Below are 22,770 nucleotides of genomic sequence, written 5' to 3'. Positions count from 1 at the left end.
ATGGTGTGAGGTATGGGTCTTGTTTCAGTTTTTTTGCAGATGGATATCCAGTTATGCCAGTACCATTTGTTAAAAAGACTGTCTTTTCCCCAATTCATGGACTTTGGGCCTTTGTCAAATATCAGCTGTAGGGTCAAGCAAACTTATCTTAAGCTGAGGGGATTTGGGAGTCTCCACACCTTTTGCTACTTCTCTAGGCCCCTTAAGAGTACAACTCTATTTGCAATTGGGCTATTTTTAGTGACTATTTTCCATGTTAAAGTGACCTTTTCTGTCCAAGACTTTAGTAAAAGTTGTTTTAAAAAAATGCACATGCATATTTTGGGGAATAAGTTAATGGCATTTTATTTTTGTAACTGATGAGTTGGGTTTTTAAAGGGGGATTTTCCCTGTATGCAGAAATGATGATGACAGTGAGAACTGAAGTGAGAGGATCCCAAAGAAGTCACTCTTGGGAAAAAGACTCCTGAACATTTTGTACAACTGCTTCTTCTTAGTTGAAGAGCTTCCTTCCTCAGTTCTTTGCCCAAAATTTGGAGGGTTTAATGTTTGGTTTTACGGCCCCACCATCTAACAAAACCACACTTCAGAAAGATAGTATTCACTTAGCATACCTGTGTAAATATTAATATATGCATATAATTCTTACACACACTTTTAATTCAAATAATCTCCTATGCCCATTTTAACATACATACACATAAAATAGATTAGATCAATATTGCATTTATGAGGAATTCTCGTTTATTCCTTGGAAATTAAATTAATGCATAAGTATATAGATACACAAATTATAATACATAAATCTGAACCTAGGCAAGCGTATGGTTTTCCTGCACTTGGTACTTCAGAATCAAAGAGGTGGCATAGGAGTGAGGTGATGAACAAGGTTTAGAATTCTTTGGCTCCCTTTAGAAAATGTGGAGAAAGTGAATATATTCTGTTCTGTACTCTATCTAGATAGTTTGAAATGCATACTTATCTGTCTGCCTGTAGCAGTTTTGATCTATTACTAGATAAAACTAAGGTAATCCACAATGCTTGGACATGAGGACACTTTTGTACCACCTTAACCACCTTAATTCCATGCAACAAAGCCTTTTTCCTTATTTAGCTTTTCTTTTTCTTAATTTTTAAATAAAAGTTATTCATATATGTTAAATATGCTTATAAAATAATATTTTCTGCTAACTTCCTACTACAAACAGAAATCCCTCAGCATTAAGTGATTACCATGCCACAACTTCTATGTGTGTTGTTTCACGTAGACTGAGTCTCACATGGGAATATTTTTCTGGTACATAGATAGGGCATGGCAATCTCATAGATGTACATAGAACCTAATAATGTCAAACTCCCAGTCATGTGAACAAATAACAAGAATACAGTGTATAACATGAATGTCCCCAGCTCTTACTAGTCAGCAGTGTGGGCACCTTGAAATTTCAATCTGAGTTTTGCTAGCTCAGCTCCAACCTAGTTAACAACTGGACTTCCATCTCCCCTTCCTCTCCCATCTTATTCTCTCTCCCATATTGAAACCAGGGCCCGGGTAGGTATCCTGTGCTCTCTTTTCTTAGTCCAGATCTTTGAATCTCCCTTTGCTCCTATTTTACTCTCAGTTGCCATTCTCATGCACCAACAACTTGACATGCTATTTTCCCACCACTCCTGCTAGACCCTTTCTTCTGAGCACTGTTAGTACTGCTGTTACTTGCCTCTGGGATATTGGTTGATATTCTGCTAGTACTTTAGACTGACCACCTTTCTTCTGCCAGTTGTAAAATTGACTTCCCTCTCTGAGTTCTACGTTTCCAGAGGTCTCAAGCAGAGTAATGGAATGACGATTTTAGTTTGGAAACGACACTTTTATCCTCAGAATGCATATGTACTAACAGACTGGCTGGGCTTCAGTGATTTCAACTGATGACCATTCTATTCCACTAGGAACCACTATTTTCCCTCCTATAGTTAGACCTTGTCACTGGGTCTGGTAGAGCCAGACTCCTTCTTCCTTTAAGGTAGCTTCTTCCCATCAGGGTCTTACAGTTTCTCCATACATAGGTCTAAACCCCAATCATGGTCACCATTTGATCGCCCTTCATTGTCCCCACACATAGACTCCTTAATCCCCTTATAAACCAGTGGATGCAAACAGACACATGAAGGAGTCCATAGTTAGGGTGGGAGTTTTCAATTCTATTTGCAGGATGCATTTGAATAGCATTTGTAGCCCAGCTCAGACATCGTATTGCAAAGCTGTATAAGATAGTATAATAGTTAAAGTACTATGGGACCACAGATGAGGGAAAACTTATTATTCTGTAAGGTGTTGGAGGTCTGAAAAGACGAAAGTGAATATCTGGGATTTGTAGGAGTCTGTAGGCAGACAAAGTGAAGAAAGCTTCCTAGATAGAGGGAAGCTTGGACTTCAAGGAAATCAGGAGTACATGTAGTGAATGGGTATGTTTGGGAAGTAAAATTAACTTCAGTTGGATTTCACACCCTGAACCAACAAATCTGTTGCTGGAGTGGAAGTTGCCTTCCTGAAAGCAGCTACTATTTGTTTTTCAAACTGTCATTTTGAAAATCTATAAAGCTGCTTCAAGAGCTACCGTGAAAACCTCAGGGGCTGAGTTGGGGTTTCTGGGTAACACAGTTCTTCAACCAGATCAAGACAATTCTTGTTTATGATTTGATATTTTATATAAGATTTCGTTTTTAAAAAAGGAAACATGATTTTGATTTTGCTGCTAAATGTATGAAAACCATTCATCTAGGACCTTATTTAGACTCATAGGCTGTACCCATTTCTAGATCAGTACTGTAACTCAGGCGGCCAACTTGCTACCTTTTCAGCCCCTGGTACCCTGGGAATCATGACATTGCACCACCTAGAAGCAAAGCGAGCCCCCCATCCAAGGTCTTGTGATTGCTGCTGCTCTGGGCAAGTACAGCTTTGCAGTTTCCACCAGGCTCACCCTGGTGGAAAACACACGGGTTTGAGGTTCAACCCGCACACGCACACACACACACACACACACACATACACACACTCAAAACAGGTAACTTCTCATTCCATTTTGAGTTGTTTTATTTCTAATGTTCTGTTTTTCTAAGATAATACATATTCATTTAAAAAGGCTATGAAATAGAGATAAGCAGCAAAAAAAAAAAAAAAAAAAGAAGAAGACAATGGAAATCAACCATAATCCCATAAACTAGAAATTTATAACTGATGGAAACTTGTTGTACATTGTTCAATTAAGAAAATCTATTTTGTGACCTTTTCTTAACAATATATGGTGGATATCATTCTTGTTATTCATATTCTTCTACTGTATTATATTTATTGATTGAATAACATTCCATTGCATTAATAAACCATGATTTATTTAGCTAATCCCCTGTCGCTGGACAACTAGATTTTCCTCCTAGTTTTTAACTATTATAAACACCACTGTTATGCCTCTTGTTCGGAAGGATTGAGAAAAAAAGGACCAGAATAGGGATAGAGTGAGTTGGGCAGGAGAGATAAAGAGCTAAGCCATGATTAGTGCATATGTATACACGTATGGTGCAAGTGGTCTGTGTTTAAAAGGGCCTTGTGGTGTGTGTGGGAGAAAACACATTGCGAGGTGACTGGCCAAGCAGAATCTGGGGGCGGAGAGAGTTAACTGCCGCTGGACAAGAGCCTAATGATATCAGGAAGATGACCACAGTGAGTGTCCTCAGAAGACCGGGACCATCTGCACATACCCAGACTCCTTGGCAACAAGGCTGTCTGAAGAAAGTGACTATTATGGACTGGCTGCACATGAGAGAAATACAGAAGGGGGTCGTAAGACGATTGCATAAACAGTGAGGCAAGAGTGGTTTGGCTCCATTAGGGATATCTGCACAGGCAGAAAGGGCTTGCTAGAGATGAGATCAACAGGCTATTTGAGTGGAAAACATCAGAGCTCTGCAGAGGAGGTGGTTTCACTGTCACATCAGCAAGAGGTGCCAGGTATGGCATTGGCAGGGTGAGGTTTTCAAATAAATCTGCTCACAATGGCCCTAGTCCAATTCCTTCTGTGTAGTTTCTTTAATACTGAGAGACTTGAGCCAAGTACTGCAGGGACCTCAGCAATACAGATGATTATTTTCTTAGGTTAAATGCCTAGGGGTGGAATTTTTGGCTCAAGTATATGCAACGCTTTAAAGTTTCTGATATGTGTTGTCAGATTGCTCTCTCTCTCTAACAAATGTCCTGATTTACCCTCCAAACAGCAATGTAAGAAAACACCTGTTTATCCTCAACCTTGTAACATAGGATAATTTATTCCTTTTTATCTTTGCCAGTTTCATAGGCAAAAATAGTATCTCATTGCTTTACAATTTGCTTTTTAAAGTCATAGTTGTGTTGAACATTTTCTCATAGGTTCATTGACTTTTTTTTTTTAATCATATATTTAGGTCCTTGACCTATGTTTTTTTTGGTATGTCTACTCTTTCTTTTTTTTTTTTTCAATACTGCTGATTTATGAGTTCTGTAAATATTAAGGACATTAAACTTTGGTCTGTCATGAGTGTAGCATATATTTTCAGAGTTATCATTTGTCTTTTAATTTTATTATGGTGTTTTCAGTATAGTCCAACTAATCAATATTTACTTTATGAATTCTGTCTTTGGTGTTATGCTTAAAAGTCTTATTTCACTCTGAAGCGATGTAAAAATTTAACATTTTTTCCTCAAAACTTTCTACCTTAAATGTCTAATCAAGAAAAGAAGCTGGATTCTCTGTAGGGTACAAATTCCCTAATGTATATGTAACCCATAAATTAGACAGGATAATAAGCATATTTGTTTACTCGATATGGTAAAGCTTTTAGATCCCTGCCTGGGTTGTATTTCTAGCCATTTCTTCTGGCATTTCCATTATAAATGAAATAACAGAATGTCTTAAAAATATCAATGCCAAGCACAGCCAGTCCCCACGAACTGAATCAAAATCTGGGGATGGGACTTGGGCATGTATAGATTTTTAAAAAGAAGCCCTGATGGTGCATCAGTTAAATGCTTGGCTGCTAACTGAAAGTTCGGTGAGTTTGAACTCACTCAGTGGCTCTTCGGGAAAAAGATCTGTCGGTCTGCTCCTGTAAAGATTACAGCCTAGGAAACCCTAGGGGGCAGTTCTACCTTGTCCCATGTGGTTACTATGAGCTTGACTGACTCCACGGCACCCAGCAATGACAACAGCAGATTTTCTAAAAAGAAAAGCTCATTAAATGATTCTGATTTATTATCCCCAGTTAAGAGCTGCAGTTCCCACCCTTGGCTGCACATTAGGTTCACCTAAGGGGCATTTAAAATTTTTGAGGCCTAGACTGCACCCCATATATTAAAGCATCATCTTTGGAGGTGGGGCCCAGGCATCAGTAATTTTGAAAGCTCTCCAGATGATTCACATTTGTGAAATGTGACAGGGGCCGGTGGGTAGAAAGAATGTCAAGTTAGTTCATACCTGATAATGCCCCAATTTCTCTGGGAAACAGGAAGCAAAGTTATATGTTGAGAACAAGGGATGAAGGGAAGTGAACAAATCTTTAACAGAATGAAGGTTTTGATAACTGTTGTGGGAATGAACAGGCAGTGGGCTAGGGACAAGAAGTTGGATGCATGAGCCATGTTGAGGGTACAACAAATCGTGGGAACTGTGAATTTGTTCTGGGACCAGTCTCCATGATTTTCATCAGTGATACTCAGAAATCTGAGCACTGACCGTAGAAAAAATAGAGCTGAAGAACTGAGCTGGGCTTGGGAGTTTGCAGATCAGGAATAGAGGGAGGAAAAGGAATGGTTACTTTTTGAGTTATTTCTTCTCCTTATTAAATTACTAAAACATAATTTCTTAAATAAATGACAATTTTAATTTTTATTGAACTTTTAAACTATGTCCAGAGTCCCTGGGTGGTGCAAATAGCTAACGCCATTTGGCTGCTAACAGAAAGGTTGGAGGTTTGAGTCCATCTAGAGGTGTCTCTGAAGAAAGGCCTGGCAAGCTACTTTTGAAAAATAAGCCATTGAAAACCCTATGGTGTACAGGTGGGGTCGCCATGAGTTGGAGTTGACTTGACTGCAACTGGGAACTGGTAAAACTATGTCCAGTGAATCAGAGGCCACCAGTTAACATACATACAGAGGCTCTTAAAGGTGGACACCCACCAGACCCACCAAGGGAGACTTCAAAATGCATATGCATGAGCTCTTCCTCCTGATCATCTTATAGAGAGTAAATTCTGGCATCTGTACTTCTTAAATGCTCCACAAGTAATTCTGATGTCCACCCTGACTGAGAACCCCTGATTACAGGGGCGATTAGAAGCTGTGACAAATACCAACCTGAAAGCTGAGAGATCAAATCCTAATTCATAAAGTAGCCTGCTTTCCAGATTCTTTGAAAATGAACTCATCACACCTTAGCCAAAAAGGATGTAAGAGATGTCACAGAGGGCAATGAATAAAAAGGGATGTGGCTTTTCTCTGAATAAAACGAATGGCATTTTGAGTTCCTCTTTTCTTTCTTTTTTAAGAAAAAGCTTATTATACAATATAAGCGCTCAGTATAGAGCTGGGTTTCCATAGTGTGTTTTGCAATATGTTGAGGGAGTGTGTATGCGGAACACAGTGTTCAGAACCATGCCAAGAAGGAGGGCATTTCCTTTCATATCCTCTCTTTGCTATTTAAAAGAAGGAAGTTTCAGGAACGTATGTTAGTTCTAGGATTTCTTTTTCCCCTTCTCAAGAAATGAGTAACCATTTACCAGACTAGGGTGAGAGAAGGGTAGAATTTCCGATTTATACCTTCTAACGAAGTACCAGCTGTCAGGATTAGGTCAGAGAGGACTGGGCCAAAAACTATATTGGAGTGATCCCCATGCCAACAGACATAGAACATCAGGTGCTAACAAAATCTTGAGAGAGGGTTCCCGTTGATTAGGATAGCTTTACATGATTTTAACAATTTGGTGTTAAATTGTCATAGTTTTCCTAAGTGGGAAAAATACATGAATAATTTTATTGTATAAAATGAAATACTTGAAAGTTCCAAGGTGCTTTTGAAATAATTATTTCAGGGAAACTGATAGGATAAGAGAACATAAGCATGCTTTATTTTATAATACCAAGCCCTCTTCTCTATATCATTATTAACAAATGAAAGCTTTTGGCTCCAGTCTGAAATTAAAGGCATAGGTCCTAGATTTCCAATATATAAATTTTCTTGTCTTGGATTCAAGAGAGTGACATAGGTTGTTTAGCTGATAGCTTATATAATGTGCAGACATTCTTCGTCATTTTTTGTTTACACTGTGTGTACATTAATAGTGGGGTCCTGTGTATTGTAAGGGAGTCCTTGGGTGGTGCAAACAGTTAAAGCGCTTGGCTGCTAACTGAAAGGTTGGAGGTTCAAGTTGGCCCAGAGGCTCCTTCGAAGAAAGGCCTGATGATCTACTTACGAAAACTCAGCCACCGAAAATCTTTGGAGCACAGTTTTTATTCTAACTTATATGCAGTTGCCATGAGTCAGAGTCGACTCCATGGCAACTTTTATTTCTGTAGGATATATTCCTAGGAGTGGGATTGCATTTTGTAGTGTTTTTTTTTTTTTTTTGTTAACGTGTTGTAAACTGTTTTTCTCAGGTTCTGCTTCCACCTGCTATTGCAGTATTCCCTGACTTCTATTTCTGGATGGGAGCACAAACACTGTCTTCTTGATATCACAGATCCACCCTTTCCTTCCTCTGCATGTGGCCCTTGATGCTGCTGTGCCTCAGAGGCCGTGTAAAAAGCCTTGATGCCACTGCTGCTGTTGGTGCAATCTCTTTCCCATTTATGTCTGCCCCGGCCTTGTTGGGCTATGCAAGAAGCGCCATGCCCTGCTGGCATGCTCTGCTGGGCCCAATGCCACGTTACGTCTTTTACTGATGAGACACGCAGGTCCCCAGGCTGCACTGCCAGGTGCTCTGAATGTCTTCCAGGCTGGTTAGTGAAATCAGTTGTTTGATCTTGTTTAAAGGGCTGTCTCTAAGACGGGGGCCAGAGGGCAATTGGAGTGATAGATCCTTTGCAGTACTCAAAACTCCTTCTTCCTTTTGACTCCAGGAGATTGATATTGGGCTGAACTTTTATGCTTTCACCTACTAGCCTTAGTCCAGGTTTTTCCCCATGGTGTTCATTGCTCCCTTGTGCAGACGCTCTCCAGAAGAGGAATGCCTCCCATCTTTTATTAAGCAAGTCTTTATGGAGGATCTATTCCACACTAGGTACTCTGCTAGGTGCTGGGGGTACAGGAACTCCCCTTTTCCACTCTTGTTAGTTGCTGTCAAGTCAGCTAAGACTCACGGTGACGTTGTATATGCCTAATTAATCCCTACCTATCGTCAGGTCTCAGTTTGAATGTCGCTTCTCAGATGAGTCTCCCTCTTCTCCCCAGTCCGATTCTGATCCCTCATGATAGTTTCTCATCACACAATTTACTTTCTTTTAAAAGCCTTGTCACAAGTTATTATTCTATATTTATTGGCATAATTATTTGTTTAATGTTTGTGTCCCCAGTAGATTCTAAGAGTCATAAAAGCAAGGACTGTGTCCACACTATTGGCTACGCTGTCCCCAGCACCCAGCACGGTACACCACTCTAATATTTCTGCTTATAATAGGCAGCTGGGAGACTAAGTAGTGCATTTTTAGTATCTGCTTCCTTCCTGGCTTGTTGTTAGGTTACCTTTCCTGGTGATTTCTGTGTCTGTTTCTCTAGGCTACTCTGTCTTTTTATTTAAATATCTTGTATCGCTTTCCCGTTCTCTTTGCAAGAGGAATGCATGCTCACTGTAGCAAATTCTTCACTACTAATTCGCCACATTATATCTCATTTTTTCCAATGTAAGCTATCTATAACTTTAGGGGAAAAAATCAGAAATAAAAATAAATTGATGCAAATAAATACTAGAGTAAAATAGATAGGAGTCACTCTCTTAAACACATCCTGGTTATCAAAATGACATTTTCATAGTTATTTGGTTTGCACAGTAAAGACAAAAAGTTGTTTTATCAACTGGCATCCGATGTGGGGACTATGCAAACGGCCGGCTATTTTTACTTTTTACAGAGCAATATGAACCTCTAAGGAAATGAGTGCAGAGCTCTCTTGATGCTTGCATATTTCACAGATTTTGTACAAGTAAATATTGTTTTATCCCAAATAGAACAATAACAACAACAAGAAAAAGAATACAACAGTTGTAAGTGGAAATTTAAATAATAATAATCTGGAAGAGAAACTAATCATAGAGCCAACAGGAATAGTATCGAATACACCAGAGTTTACATTTCTCAGAAAGATGTTTGCTGGTCCACTCTAACGACCAAAAGATTTCTGGTTTCCTCATTTCTTCCTTGCCCTCCCAGAGGCCAACAGAGCTTTGCAGCCAAGAGTTCTAATGCTTCTCACTGGAAAGAGGATAGCAGAGTCTCTGTGTCCCCAAATCTAAATTAGTCCTCAATGTGCTGTGGAGAGATAGGAAACTCTCAGCCCTAATTTCACCAAATACATACGAATGGGGGCTTTAGAATCTCATCAAAAACAGACTCTAGCTAAGAAGTCACTGTTCTTACAAACAGCTCTTAGAGCCTCAGCTATTAAGACTTCAGTGACTGTTTGAAAAATGTTAATGTGTCTCTTCTTAGATTGCTGCTTCCTGGTTTGAAACAATGCTGAATTTGCAATCCTCTTCAAAAGCCAGAATTAGGCTTTGTGTTCTTAATGTTGACAAGGGAATTTGGATTTTCATTCACACAGCTTTATCTGCTAAGAGAGGTGAAGGAGAGTTCTCTAGGACATGAGATACTCTTGCAACATATTTTCTATATTCGTCGTTCTTAGGAAAATAAGAGATGCAATTGATGCAAGCGAGCATCGAAGTTTAAAAAGAGCTGATTCTATGAATATTAAAATAGTTAATTAGTATAGAATTTCTCTCTTTCTTGAACACTATTTATTCAGATGATACCCACCCATGCCACTTTAACCTCTAAGGTTACTAACAGGAATTGAAGGTCATGGTCCTGGCATTTACTTACGAATGATTTATACCAGAAATCAGTAACGTTTCATCAAGAATTTAAATTATCTTTTTTAGTTTATAAAAATACTCTATTCATGCTTAAAATTTTAAAATAATTAGTATATTGCATAAAAAGATGAGATATACTGTGTGTTTTTTAAACAAAAAACAACTGTTTCTAGTAAAAAAGCATTTTTTACTCTTTAATCATTGTAAGTTTTTAATTTTAAAATGTTTTCACTTTCAGCTCAATACAATTCAACACAATTTTTTTTGACTTTGTCTCTAATCTTTAGAACTATTCATTCTAATGACTCCCTTTAAAGTCTTGTCAGGTAATAAAGACAGCTCAGCAGGTTGGCTGAGTAAACTTTGTCAAGGCCTGACAAAGTCTTACCAACAAAAATGGTGCAAAAACCAAAGGCTTTAAGTGGATAAATGCTTGAAAAATAATGTGTTACTTTTCATGTATAAAAACAATACCATGAATACCATTAGTAGGTCAGGATATCTGAAGGGTCCTTCATAATCCCCCAACCTCAACATGTACACGCAGATCTGCATGTGTGCACGTATGTGCACAAAGCAAATGCATATACACATATGCACATGTGCATGCACACACACACGTACACATGAGCACACACACAGCATAATAGTGATGGGTCAAATGCCCTCTCATTTAGATGACTGGTGTGTTGACCAGGCACAGTCTCATGGCCACGGAAGTGATGCTTTCTCTAGTCTAACCAATTGTACCGGTCAGTTTAGAAAACCTTTCGGAAAGAACAGCTTAAAAATCTTGGATTCAGGGTGTCACCCTTCACTCTGACTCCACTAGTCAAGTAGATTCCCTAATTTGAGCACCTAACTGCAAGTCTGGAGACTTGGGTTGTTGTCATCTCTGTAGGCCTCTGTTTCTTCACCTATAAAATGATGAGGTTGGACTGGGTAAATGTGAAGATTTATTTAGCCACCAGAACCTACACTTTTATGATATTACTAGGTTTTATAATTAGCACATGATATATTGCCTCTAGACAGGTAATAACAGCCATAAAGTTAAGAGTTTATCAATTGGAGTTAAACAAATCTCGCTGTGAATTCCAGCTCTGCCTATTACTGTGTATTTGAATTTGGGCAAGTCATTTAACTTCTCGGGCCCCAGTTTCCATAGTTGTAAAATGACACTGTGTATTAGTTTCCTAGGGAGACCATAGCAAATTACCACAAACCAAGTGACTTAAAATAATTGAAGTTTATTATCTCAAAGTTCTGGAGGCCAGAGTCTGAAATCAAAGTGTTGACAGAGTTGGTTCCTTCTGGAAGCTCTGAGGGAGAAACCATTCTGTGCTTCTCTCCTAGTTCCTGGTGGTTGCTGGCAATCCTCAGTGCTCCTTAGCTTGTAGACACTTCACTCCAACCTCTGCTTCTATCTTTACACCGCCTTTGTCTCTGTGTCTCTGTGTGCCTTTTCTGTGTATTACAAGGACACTCTCATTTAGGACTCACCCTAATCTCATCTTGACACTTAGCTTAATTACATCTGCCAAGACCCTTTTTCCAAATAAAGTCACATTCTGAGGCTCTGGGTGGACAATGGATTTTAGGGGGACTATCCCACTACACCCACTACAGACAGTAATCACTATCTCTCAACTTTGTTCTAAGGATTAAATGAGATAATATGTGAAAGTGCCTAGATCAATAACCAATAATGGTTATTACTACAACCTGGTAAAAATGATTTAGGATCCATATCTGAAAAATACAAAGACAGGAAGAGCCTTCTACCTGTTTGTATTTTTTCGGTATGCTATACATTGTTATCTTAAAGTTTTATGTATAAAACAGGCCTCAAATGTGAGAATACTTATAATGTTATTTTTAACATGAATTTATTGCAGGTAGTGAAGACAGGCACATTCATACCTCCACTTTGCAACAAATAACAACTGTGACTGAACAAGTGAGGCAAAAAGCAGAAAACCCTGCGCCTCGCCAGGCAGCCAGCAGAACTGAGTTGTCTCAACATGGAGAAGCCACAACACGGAGCCTGGCTCCTGTGTTAGCGGGACCCGTGGAGCCGTCCTTCGACTCAGAAATTCTGAGGACAATGTCCCGGAGAGACGTGCGGGCAGAGATATTCCTGTGGAGCTTTATCTTGTGGTTTGACACAGTTGAAATGGTGCGAATTGCAGGTCACTCTGCTGTGTACAAGTCCGGCTGGCTATATCCAGTTTACATATTTAGTTTTATTTCTCTGCTTCGAATTATATTCACACCCCAAAACCCCCTTCTAAATTCCCTGGACATCCTGCTTCAGGATTTGCCCTTTATTTTTGTTAGACTTAGTTTACTCATTGTCCTGGGGACTATCACACCAGTACTGGGTCTTTGTAAAAATGTGTTAGTGACTCTGTCTTATATTTACTTTAATTACTTAACCAAACAGGAAGTTTTCTCTACCTTCCAAACTTCTTAATTCTAAAAAGAAAGTATAGTAGAGTAAAACCTCTTCATGTATGCATGTGGGCAAATTTGTAATAATTTTATCTAGGGCATACATTTTTGCACTATATAAAGAAATTAAGAGTAGATTGTAAAGAGAAGATACTTTTTTAATAACTAGAATATCAGTTTTTATGTATACAAATGATACTAAATTAAAAAAAGTTATATTCTTACAAATTGGCTTTCCTGGATCTCTAGAAAATGTTACTAGTTAATTTTAGTTAGTTAAGTATACTGCACTTTTTCTGAAAAAAGTCTTCAGTAAAGATTTTGAAAACATGAGAATGTATTTTCCCACTGTTGGTCCGTGAATGAGATTTTTATCATTTATATAAATTAAAGACCATTAAATGAATGAATTAGCTAAAAATTAATTTTTACAAAATGCACCTGAAGTTATTGAATAATTTTTAGATTACACTTTAAAAAAAAAATCTAAATTTTAGTTTTAGGGTCGTTTTCAAACATGGGATGATCTTCTTTATTCCACTGTGGCAAGTGACTTTTATTTATTGGATTGATTTCAGCATAAAGAGCTATTCAGTTGAACAGATATGTAAATCAGTTTAAGGCTTAGCTGTTTAGCTAGTATTGCAGTACTAGCATGAATGTTGTTTAGTATAATGAAGTCAAAGTACATTAATAACACCCGGATAAAGTTTTATAATAGAAAGCCATGCATTGAAGTTGCAGACTTTAAAGTAAAATACTATTTTGTTTGTGGAATTTGATACTATTATAAAAATAATCAATCACAAGCCCTATTTAAAACTGGGAGTTCAATTTACAAGTATAATACCAAATTCTGTCTTAGTCAGCTAGTGCTGCTGTAACAGAAATACCACAAGTGGATGGCTTTAACGAACAGAAGTTTATTCTCTCATGGTCTAGTAGGCTAGAAGTCCAAATTCAGGGCATCAGCTCCAGGGGAAGGCTTTCTCTGTTGACTCTGTAGGAAGGTCCTTGTCATCAATCTCCTCCTGAACTAAGAGCTTCTCCAAGCAGGAACCCTGGGTCCAAAGAATACACTCTGCTCCTGGCACTGCTTTCTTGGTGGTATGCGGTCCCCCTGTCTCTCTGCTGGCTTCTCTCTTTTATATCTCAAAAGAGATTGGCTAAAGACACAATCCAGTCTTGTAGACTGAGTTCTGCCTCATTAACATAGCTACCTCGTATCCCATCTCATTAACATCGTATATTTACAACACATAGGAAAACCACATCAGATGGCAAAATGGTGGACAATCACACAATACTGGGAATCATGGCCTAGCCAAATTGATACACATATTTTTGGGGGACACAATTCAGCCTATGATATTCCACTCTTTGTTGTTGTTGTTAGGTGCCATTGAGTCAGTTCTGACTCATAGCGACCCCATGTATAACAGAATGAAACATTGCCAGGTTCTGCGCCATCCTCACAGTCGTTGTTATGCCATTGTGCTCAATCCATCTCTTGAGGGTCTTCCTCTTTTTCACTGACCCTCTACTTTACCAAGCATGATATCCTTCTCCAGGGACTGATCCCTCATGATAACATGTCCAAAGTATGTGAGACATAGTCTTGCCATCCTTGCTTCTAAGGAGCATTCTTGTTGTATTTCTTCCAAGACAGATTTGTTCGTTCTTTTAGCAGTCCGTGGTATGTTCAATATTCTTCACCAACACCACAATACAAAGGCGTCAATTCTTCAGTCTTCCACCCTTTGGCCCCCCCAAATTCATGTCCTTGCCACATGTAAAACATATTTACCCCATCATATCATAGCAAAAGTCTTAAATCAACTCCAAGTCCCAAATCCAAAAATTACTCTTCATCTGTGAAATCTAGAATATAAGTTATCTGCTTCCAAAGTACAATGATGGAACAGGCACAAGCTATATATTTCCATTACAAATGGGAGAAATTGGAGGGAAAGAAGGGATAACAGGCACCAAGTGAGTCTGCAGACCACATTACATTAACCCTCGAGGCTTGAAAATAATCCCTTGTTCTCTGAGACCATTTACTCAATGGCCCTGTCCTCCAGACTCTAGGTATTGGCCACACTGTCGAGATTCTGAGTGGAGGCACCTTGGCCCTGGGCTTCACCTCTGCCTTCCAGGCCCACTGGAATGGCAATTCTGTTCCATTGGCTTTAGGCACACATTCTCCTAGTGCCTCTGAGGGGTGACTCCACACTTAGAAACACCAGAGGCAATGGGTCCACCCTTTGAAACCCCAGAGGTCTTAGCCATACCCTTTGAGACTGAGCCCACCTCTGTTTCCTGCATTCCTTGTCTCTTCAGCTTTTGCTTCCTGGTTCCTTGGCCTCTTGACCTTTGGACCTCATGCCCGCATCCGCCCTGCTGGAGCAAGTGTTCCAAAGCTCTGTAGCTCCACTGATAAGTGCCTGGAGGCACCCTACTCCACCAGGAGGCCTCCTGTGCACAGGCACTCAGCTCTCTCCCTCTGTGGGTTGGCTCCAGCACTGTCTAGTGCTGGTCTGCTCTTTCCGCCGCTGCCAGCTCTCTGCTGCTGCTTCTCACCATCTGCGCCATCTCTGGTGTTAACAATTCTCCTCAATTCCTTCTGAGTCCTCTATTGATTCACAGTTTCAAAACTGCTTCCACATTTTAGGTATCTGTTAGAGCAGCACTCCACTCTCTCGGTACCAAATTCTGTCTTAGTCATCTAGTGCTGCTGTAACAGAAATACCACAAGTGGATGGCTTTAACAAACAGAAGTTTATTCTCTCACAGTTTAGTAGGCTAGATATCCAAATTCAGGGTGTCATCTCCAGGAGAAGGCTTTCTCTGTTGGCTCTGGAGGAAGGTCCTTGTCATGAATATTCCTCTGGACTAGGAGCTTCTCGGAGCAGGAACCCCAGGTACAAAGGATGCACTCTGCTCCTGGCACTGCTTTCTTGGTAATATGAGGTCCCCCAACTCTCTGCACGCTTCCCTCTTTTAATGCATTTAGTCTAACGTGATAATATATTGTGAATAGCTTGATACTATAAAATAATTAGATACATAATTATAGAATTTACCTTGGCTATATTAGGACACTCCCTGGCATTTTTAGTAGAGCTTCTTCATTTCATATGAGTTTTCAGATACTAGAAAGGTTTGTGAGAGGTTTATGTGTGCAGAATAATGATTTACGTAGTCACTCTCTTCAATGATCTGTGGTAACACATAGCTTGAGAATACATACCTGCCCTTCTATGCCACCCCCAAAACTCATTGCTGTCAAGTTGATTCCAACTTATAGAGACCCGACAGAACAGAATAGAACTGCCCCACAGGCTGTAACCTTTACGGAAGCAGACTGTTACATCTTTCTCCCACAGAGCGGCTGGTGGGTTTAAACTGCTGACCTTTTGGTTAACAGCCCAGCTCTTAGCTTAACCACTGCACCACAGGGGCTCCTAGTCCCTTCCACTGCCACTCTTCACCAAATCCCCCAACCTAACTTTTCCTTATGTTTCAAGAGAAGGTCTATCCATAGATAAAAGTTTGACTTCTGGCTTGACCACTTCACTTCCTTGACCACTGTGGTCCCGTTTCTATATCTAAAATATGAGTACAGTAATAGTAATAATAATAATAAAGACCAAAACCCAGTTACCTTCGAGTCAACTCCAACTGATGGCGACTCTGTGTGTTTCAGAGTGCAACTGTGCTCTCTAGGGTTTTCAATGGCTGATTTTTCAGAAGTATATCTCCAGGCCTTTCTTCCAAGGCACCTCTGGGTAGACTCAAACCTCTAACTTTTCTGTTAATAGCTGAGTGCATTAAATGTTTTTATCACTCTGGTACCCCTACTATCTACTTTAATAGAGTTGAGAGGATTAAATGAGATAGGAATGTTCTCAGCACAATGTCTGGTAAACAATAATAACTTGGTAAATGCTAAGTATCTTAATTGTATCAAATCAGAGAGAAACAAGTAGCCAAATGCACTACTTTAATTTTCCTGTTTTATTCTTTTCTGTGTCCCTGCTCACCCTTTGTGAAGAATAATTTAAACCACATGTTTTAGGCTGGGTTCTCTAGAGGAACAAAACCAGCGAAGTGTATATATAAAAATATATACAGAGAGATTTATTTCACGGAAATGGCTCACACAGTTGTGGAAGCTGGTAAATCCCAAATCTGTGGGACCGGTGTCAGGCTGGAGGCTTTTCCTTACTCACATGGTTGCAGGGGCTGACAAACCCAAAATGGGCAGGTCAGGAGGAAGGCTATTGGCTCAAAGCGTTGTGAGACCTGGTGAATCCTCAAATCTGCATGTCAGGCTGCAGGCTGCTGGCTCATGTCCCAAAAACTGGAGGTCAGAGGATGACGAGTTGGATGCAGAATCAAGAGTGAGTGAGTTTTTCCAGCATGTCCATATATATTGGATGCAGGCCACACCTCCCAAAAGTTCCCCTTACATCAGATCACAAAATGGAGGATAATTACATACTACTGGGAATTATAGCCTAGCCAAGTTGACGCATAACATTAACCAGCACAGTCCACCCTGTCAACTTGGCACCTGTACACATCTCCTTAAACCATATATAATCTCTAAATAAAGACAAATATAAAGTCATGCTTGCACCTAACATGATACAGCTAACATGCGCACAACAGAAAATGCACTAACCCTGTCTACATCTTATATTTTATAATAAGTAATGGAATAAGGGAGGGAAGAAAACAAAAAATATGTATACGTGTGTGTGTATATATATATACATGCACATATAACAAAACAAGGAAGAAATACTCATAACAATTCCAATCCTCGTCTCTGCAACTGGTCACAAGGTTATAGCTGGTGTATAGAACTACCTTCTTCTACCACCCATTTCGTATTCCCTGTGCCCTCAGTGAGCACCTCAGCTGGCCATGGTTCTTTGCCTGGTGGGGTGACCCAAATCTTCATTCCTGAAGGGTTGTGGCCATTAGTAGTTATATGGGAATTGAGTTGCTGTAGTTTTCCATTGATTTTAATCACAGGATATAGTAGTACTAAGAGATGCCCTAAGGGATCTCCTGTATTCCAGACACACTCTTTACCTCCCTTATGTAATACCAATCTAATTTCCTTTTGGTAGTCAAGATCAATCACACAAGCCAATATGGTAACTCCCTTCTTTGCCTGTTGATCCAGAGGCATGAGCAGTCCAAAGTGGCTGGTGGCATTCTTCATTTCCAGTTCAATGGAATCAGTGTTATGTCTCCAGGTGTGAGCATTCCTCCTTTTGGAACTAAGTCCTCTAGACCCTCAGAGCATAGGGTTATGGGGACTGGAAGCAAAAATATTGTGAGTGGGTCACCAGGGGTAATAGTGAGTGGTGTCACTCCCATTTCCACCCCTTCATTCCTGGACCCGTAAATCCTGGCTATGGAAGAAACAGCACCATATAGTGGATGCTGGTTTACAGCATATGCAACTTGCTAGAGAACATTGCCCCAACCTTGCAAAATATTGCCACCTCACTGGTGCCGTGTCTTTAGGAAGCCATTCCATCATTCTATCAAGCCAGCTGTTTCAGGATGATGAGAAACATGGTAAGACCAGTGAATTCCATGAACATGGACCCATTGCCACACTTCATTTACTGTGAAGCGAGTCCCTTGATCAGAGGCAATGCTGTGTGTGATACCATGATGGTGGATAAGGCATTCTGTAAGTCCACGGATAGTAGTTTTGGCAGAAGCATTGCAGGTAAGGAAGGCAAATTCATATCCAGAGTAAGTGTCTTTCCCAATAAGAATAAAACATTGCCCTTTCCACCCTTCCCATAATGGAAGCAGTCCAATGTAATCAATCTGCGACCAGGTTGTTGGGTGATTGCTTCGAAGAATGGTGCCATATTGGGGACCCAGTGTTGGTCTCTGCTGCTGGCAGACTGGGCACTCAGCAGTGGCATAGCCAAGTTGGCCTGAATGAGTGGAAGTCCATGTTGCTAAGCCCACACATAACCTCCATCCCTGCCACTATGGCCACTTCACTCATGAGCCCATTGAACAATGACAGGAGTGGCTGGGGAAAGAGGATGACCGGTTTCCACAGAACGTGTCATCCTATCCACTTGATTTTTAAAATACTCTTCTGCCAAGGTCACCCTCTGGTAAGCATTCGTACGAGACACAAAATATCTTCACTTCTCTGTCGCATTCAGAGAGGTCTATCCACCACACACTTCTTCCCCATACCTCCTTCTTACCAGTTTTCCAATCATGTTCCTTCCGAGTACCTGACCATCCAGTGAAATCATTGGCCACATCCCATGAATCAGTATACAATTGCACATACAGCATTTCTCCTTCCAAGCAAAGTGAATAACCAAGTGCAGTGCTCAAAGTTCTGCCCATTGGGAAGATTTTCCTTCACCACTGTCCTTCAGGGAGGACCCAGAAAGGGGCAGAGGTTCTGCTGTTGTCCACTTTCGAGTAATGCCTGCATATTGCACAGAACTGTCTGTAATCCTGGCCTGTGTATTCTCTTCCTCAGTCAGCTGATCATAAGGAACTCCTCATGAGGCCATAGGTGCAGACCGGTAGAGAACGTAATGTGACAGGAGTGGAGACCATGGACATTTGGGCCACTTCCTCATGTCACTTACTTGTGCCTTCAGGTCCTACTTTGGCCCAGTCTTGTAGACAGCACTTTCATTTAATGATGGAGTGCTGCTGTGCCCATCCAACTTTATGACTCTGTGGGTTAGAAAACACCCAATTCATAATGGGCAGCTCAGGCCAAATGGTGACTTGGCAGCCCATGGTTAAGTGTTCATCTCTACTAAGGCTCGGCAACAAGCCAAAAACTGTTTCTCAAAAGGAGAGTAGTTATCTGCAGAGGATGGCAGTGCTTTGCTCCCAAATCCTAAGGGTCTGCCCTGTGATTCACCAGTAGGGGCCTGCCAAAGACTCCAAACAACATCTCTATCTGCCACTGACACTTCAAGTACAATTGGATCAGCCAGATCATATGGTCCAAATGGCAGAGTGGCTTGCATGGCAACCTGAACCTGTTGCAGAGCCTTCTCTTGTTCTGGGCCCCACTCAAAAAAACCAGCAGATTTTTGAGTCCCTTGATAAATAGGCCAGAGTAGCATACCCAAATGAGCGATATGTTGCCTCCAAAATCCAAAGAGGCCCACTAGGCATTGTGCCGCATTTTTAGTTGTAGGCAATGCAATAACTTATCCTTCACTTTAGAAGAATTATTTAGACTTGCCCCCACACCACTGGACCCCTAGAAATTTCAGTGAGGTAGAAGGCACCAGAATTTTTGTTAGGTCAATTTCCCACCCTCTAGCATGCAAATGTCTTACCAGTAAGTGCAGAGTTATTGACTCTTCTTTACAAGGTTCAATCAGCATGATGTCATCAATGTAATGGACCAGTGTGATGTTTCGTGGAAAGGAAACGTGATCAAGTTCCCTGAAGACTAAATTATAGACATAGGGCTGGAGAGTTGATATACCCCTGAGACAGCACAGTGAAAGCATATTGCTAGCCTAGACAGCTGAAGGCAAACTGCTTCTGTTGGCCCTTCAAAACAGGTATGGAAAAAAAGACATTAGCCAGATCAATAACAGCATACCAGGTACCAGGAGATGTATTAATTTGTTCAAGCAATGAAACCACATCTAGAACAGCAGCTACAATTGGATTCACCACCTGGTTAATTTTACAATAATCCACTGTCATTCTCCAAGATCCATCTGTTTTTTGCACAAGCCAAATAGGCAATTTGAATGAGGATGTGGTGGGAACAACCACACCACATCTTTCAAGTCCTTGATGGTGGCAGTAATCTCTGCAATCCCTCAAGGAATGTAGTATTGCTTTTGGTTTACTATTTTCCTATACAGGCGCAGATGTGATGGCTTCCACTTGGCTTTTCCTACCATAATAGCCCTTACTCCATTTATTGTGATCCAGTGTGGGGGTTCTGCCATTGCTAAGTATATCTATTCCAATTATGCATTCTGGAACTGTGGAAATCACTACAGGATTGGTTCATGGACCCATTGGACCTACTGTGAGATGAACCTGAGCTAAGACTCCATTAATAACTTGACCTCCATGTATCCCCACTCTGACTGGTGGCTCACAGTGATGTTTTGGGTGTCTTATAATTAGTGTCAGTTCAGAGCCAGTGTCCACTAATCCCTGAAAAGCCTGATTATTTCCTTTTCCTCAATGAACAGTCACTCTTATAAAATGCCATAGATCCCTTTGGGGAAGTCTGGGAGAGAGATTAACAGTATAAATTTTTGCAAGTGCAGTGGGGTCCTACCTCAAGGGGACCAAGCTTTCACTCCATTCAAGGGATTGTGAGTCTGTAAATTGGCTCAAGTCTGCAAATTGATTGAAGGGCTATGACTCTCTATTCTGGCGATTTGAGGTAGACTGCCATTCACTTGAGCTGGAATTCATCCACTTGTACAGATCAAGTAAATATTTAGTACTCTTCCCATCTATTTCACTCCTAGGGACACCATGACTAAGTAGCCAATGCCATAAATCCCTATGAGTCAGACTATTCTGATTATGGCTTTCACTCTGCTGTCCATTATGGTAACCATGTTCACCTTTTCTTTGGTGATGAAGTGCCACCACTTGGCCCCTAACACCAGGGGGGGTCCAATCAGCCCCATTGTAGTTAGGTGTCTTAATTCAGTTAGGGCAGTTCCCACTGTAAAATTTGACTTACATAAAATAGCAATCACAGCAATCTTAAAGGATGTTTGGCCTCCCTTCACAAATTTGCTGCTCACCGTTGTGGTGAAATGTGTGCCTTCTGGGCACTCCATAGGTGGGTCTGTGGGTCCAAGCTGATAAATCCACTCTAGCAGGCCAATTTCCCTAAGGCTTTGGATACCTTCTTCTGTAGTATACCAAGGCAGGTCTGGCATTTCAACTTGATTTAGTGTAGGCCACCCCTTAATCCATGCTTCAGTGATCCAACTAAATAAATGATTAGATCTTTTTCTACCCTCCTGAAATGAAATATTGCATGAAAAATCTGTGCTTATTGGCCCATATCAATAAACTCAGATTGATGCAACTGTATGTTTCTTGCTCCATTATCCCATACCCTTAATAGCCATTCACACACATATTCCTCAGGTTTATGTTTGTATTTATTAGAAAAATCAAGCAGTCTTTTGGAGTGTAACATACCTCCTCATGGATCACACTTTGTACTTCACCTCTTGGGGCTCCCAGGGACTTAAGTCTAGTTATAGGTTTAGAAACAAAAATAGGTGGTGGGGGTGGGTCCTGGGGACATTCAACAATGTCTTTTAAGGCATCTGCCTCAGGTGATGCCCCAGGAAATGCCCCAGATACCTCCCGAGCTGATATGTCAGACAAAATTTCTTCAGGAACAGCTGGGTTAATCTTATCAGATGGTGGTGGAAGGCTTAATGGTTTTACTGGTGAAGGTGGCTTAGCAGACAAAGATGGCATAATCTCTTCAGATGGGAGTAAGTGTGCTGGTACCATTGGTAGGAGTGATTCAACATAATTTAGGGGCTCACTCTTCCCATATTCCTTATTATCTGCCCTTAGTCCCTATTCTGTGTTTCAGGATCCCACTTCTTCCTAATTGATTCCCTAACTTTCAGACACCATTTGAGGTTGGGAATTGAATTGGCGTTGTAATTCAGCCACTCTTACAATAAGACTCTGGGTTGGTTTTTGGCAATATCAGCTCTGTTACTACAAGAAATAAAGCTTTCTTTCAGGGCACACATGGCAACTTTTGTGGTTTTTGAGCTGTGACTCTGAAGCCTTGACTTCATGTCTTTCTTTCACCACTTTTTCTAGAGAAACACCACCAACCAGCCTCCCTATACTTCTCAGTTTGACAGAAATACTGAAAGGCGTTAAATACACAATCACCAAGAGCCTTGTTTCTCACAAAGATTTGATGCAATGGTGGTGATATTTTATGTATTCTTACTCCCACCTCACTCCATGGATTAGCAGTGCCTTCCTCCCTACTGGAATTAGAGTAATCGGTGTATTTAGGTCTAGCCAGACTTGAGAACCAATTCAGAAAACTCAACCTTAAGATTTTGTTCCTTTAGAGCCACTGTCAGTACCAAATGTCTTAGGCTGGGTTCTTTAGAGGAGCAAAACCAGTGAAGC

The 22,770-nt window shown here is 40.5% G+C and overlaps 1 protein-coding gene across 1 annotated transcript in view; it reads left to right on the top strand.

Moving 5' to 3' along the window:
* The window catches only part of TMEM236 (transmembrane protein 236), a 54,294-nt gene extending 41,672 nt beyond the window's left edge, over positions 1-12,622 (top strand). Inside the window, exon 4 of the mRNA XM_004380578.2 lies at positions 12,015-12,622. Within this exon, the coding sequence (XP_004380635.1) occupies positions 12,015-12,592 (578 nt within the window). The 3' untranslated portion in view covers positions 12,593-12,622. The remainder of the gene's footprint in view (positions 1-12,014) is intronic.
* Positions 12,623-22,770: the final 10,148 nt, after the last annotated feature.

Source organism: Trichechus manatus, unplaced genomic scaffold, assembly GCF_000243295.1.
Source record: "Trichechus manatus latirostris isolate Lorelei unplaced genomic scaffold, TriManLat1.0 scaffold00075, whole genome shotgun sequence".
Classification (NCBI taxonomy): Eukaryota; Metazoa; Chordata; class Mammalia; order Sirenia; family Trichechidae; genus Trichechus; species Trichechus manatus.
The sequence above is the reverse complement of the archived record's forward strand: the minus strand, read 5'-3'. Positions and strand labels throughout refer to the sequence as shown.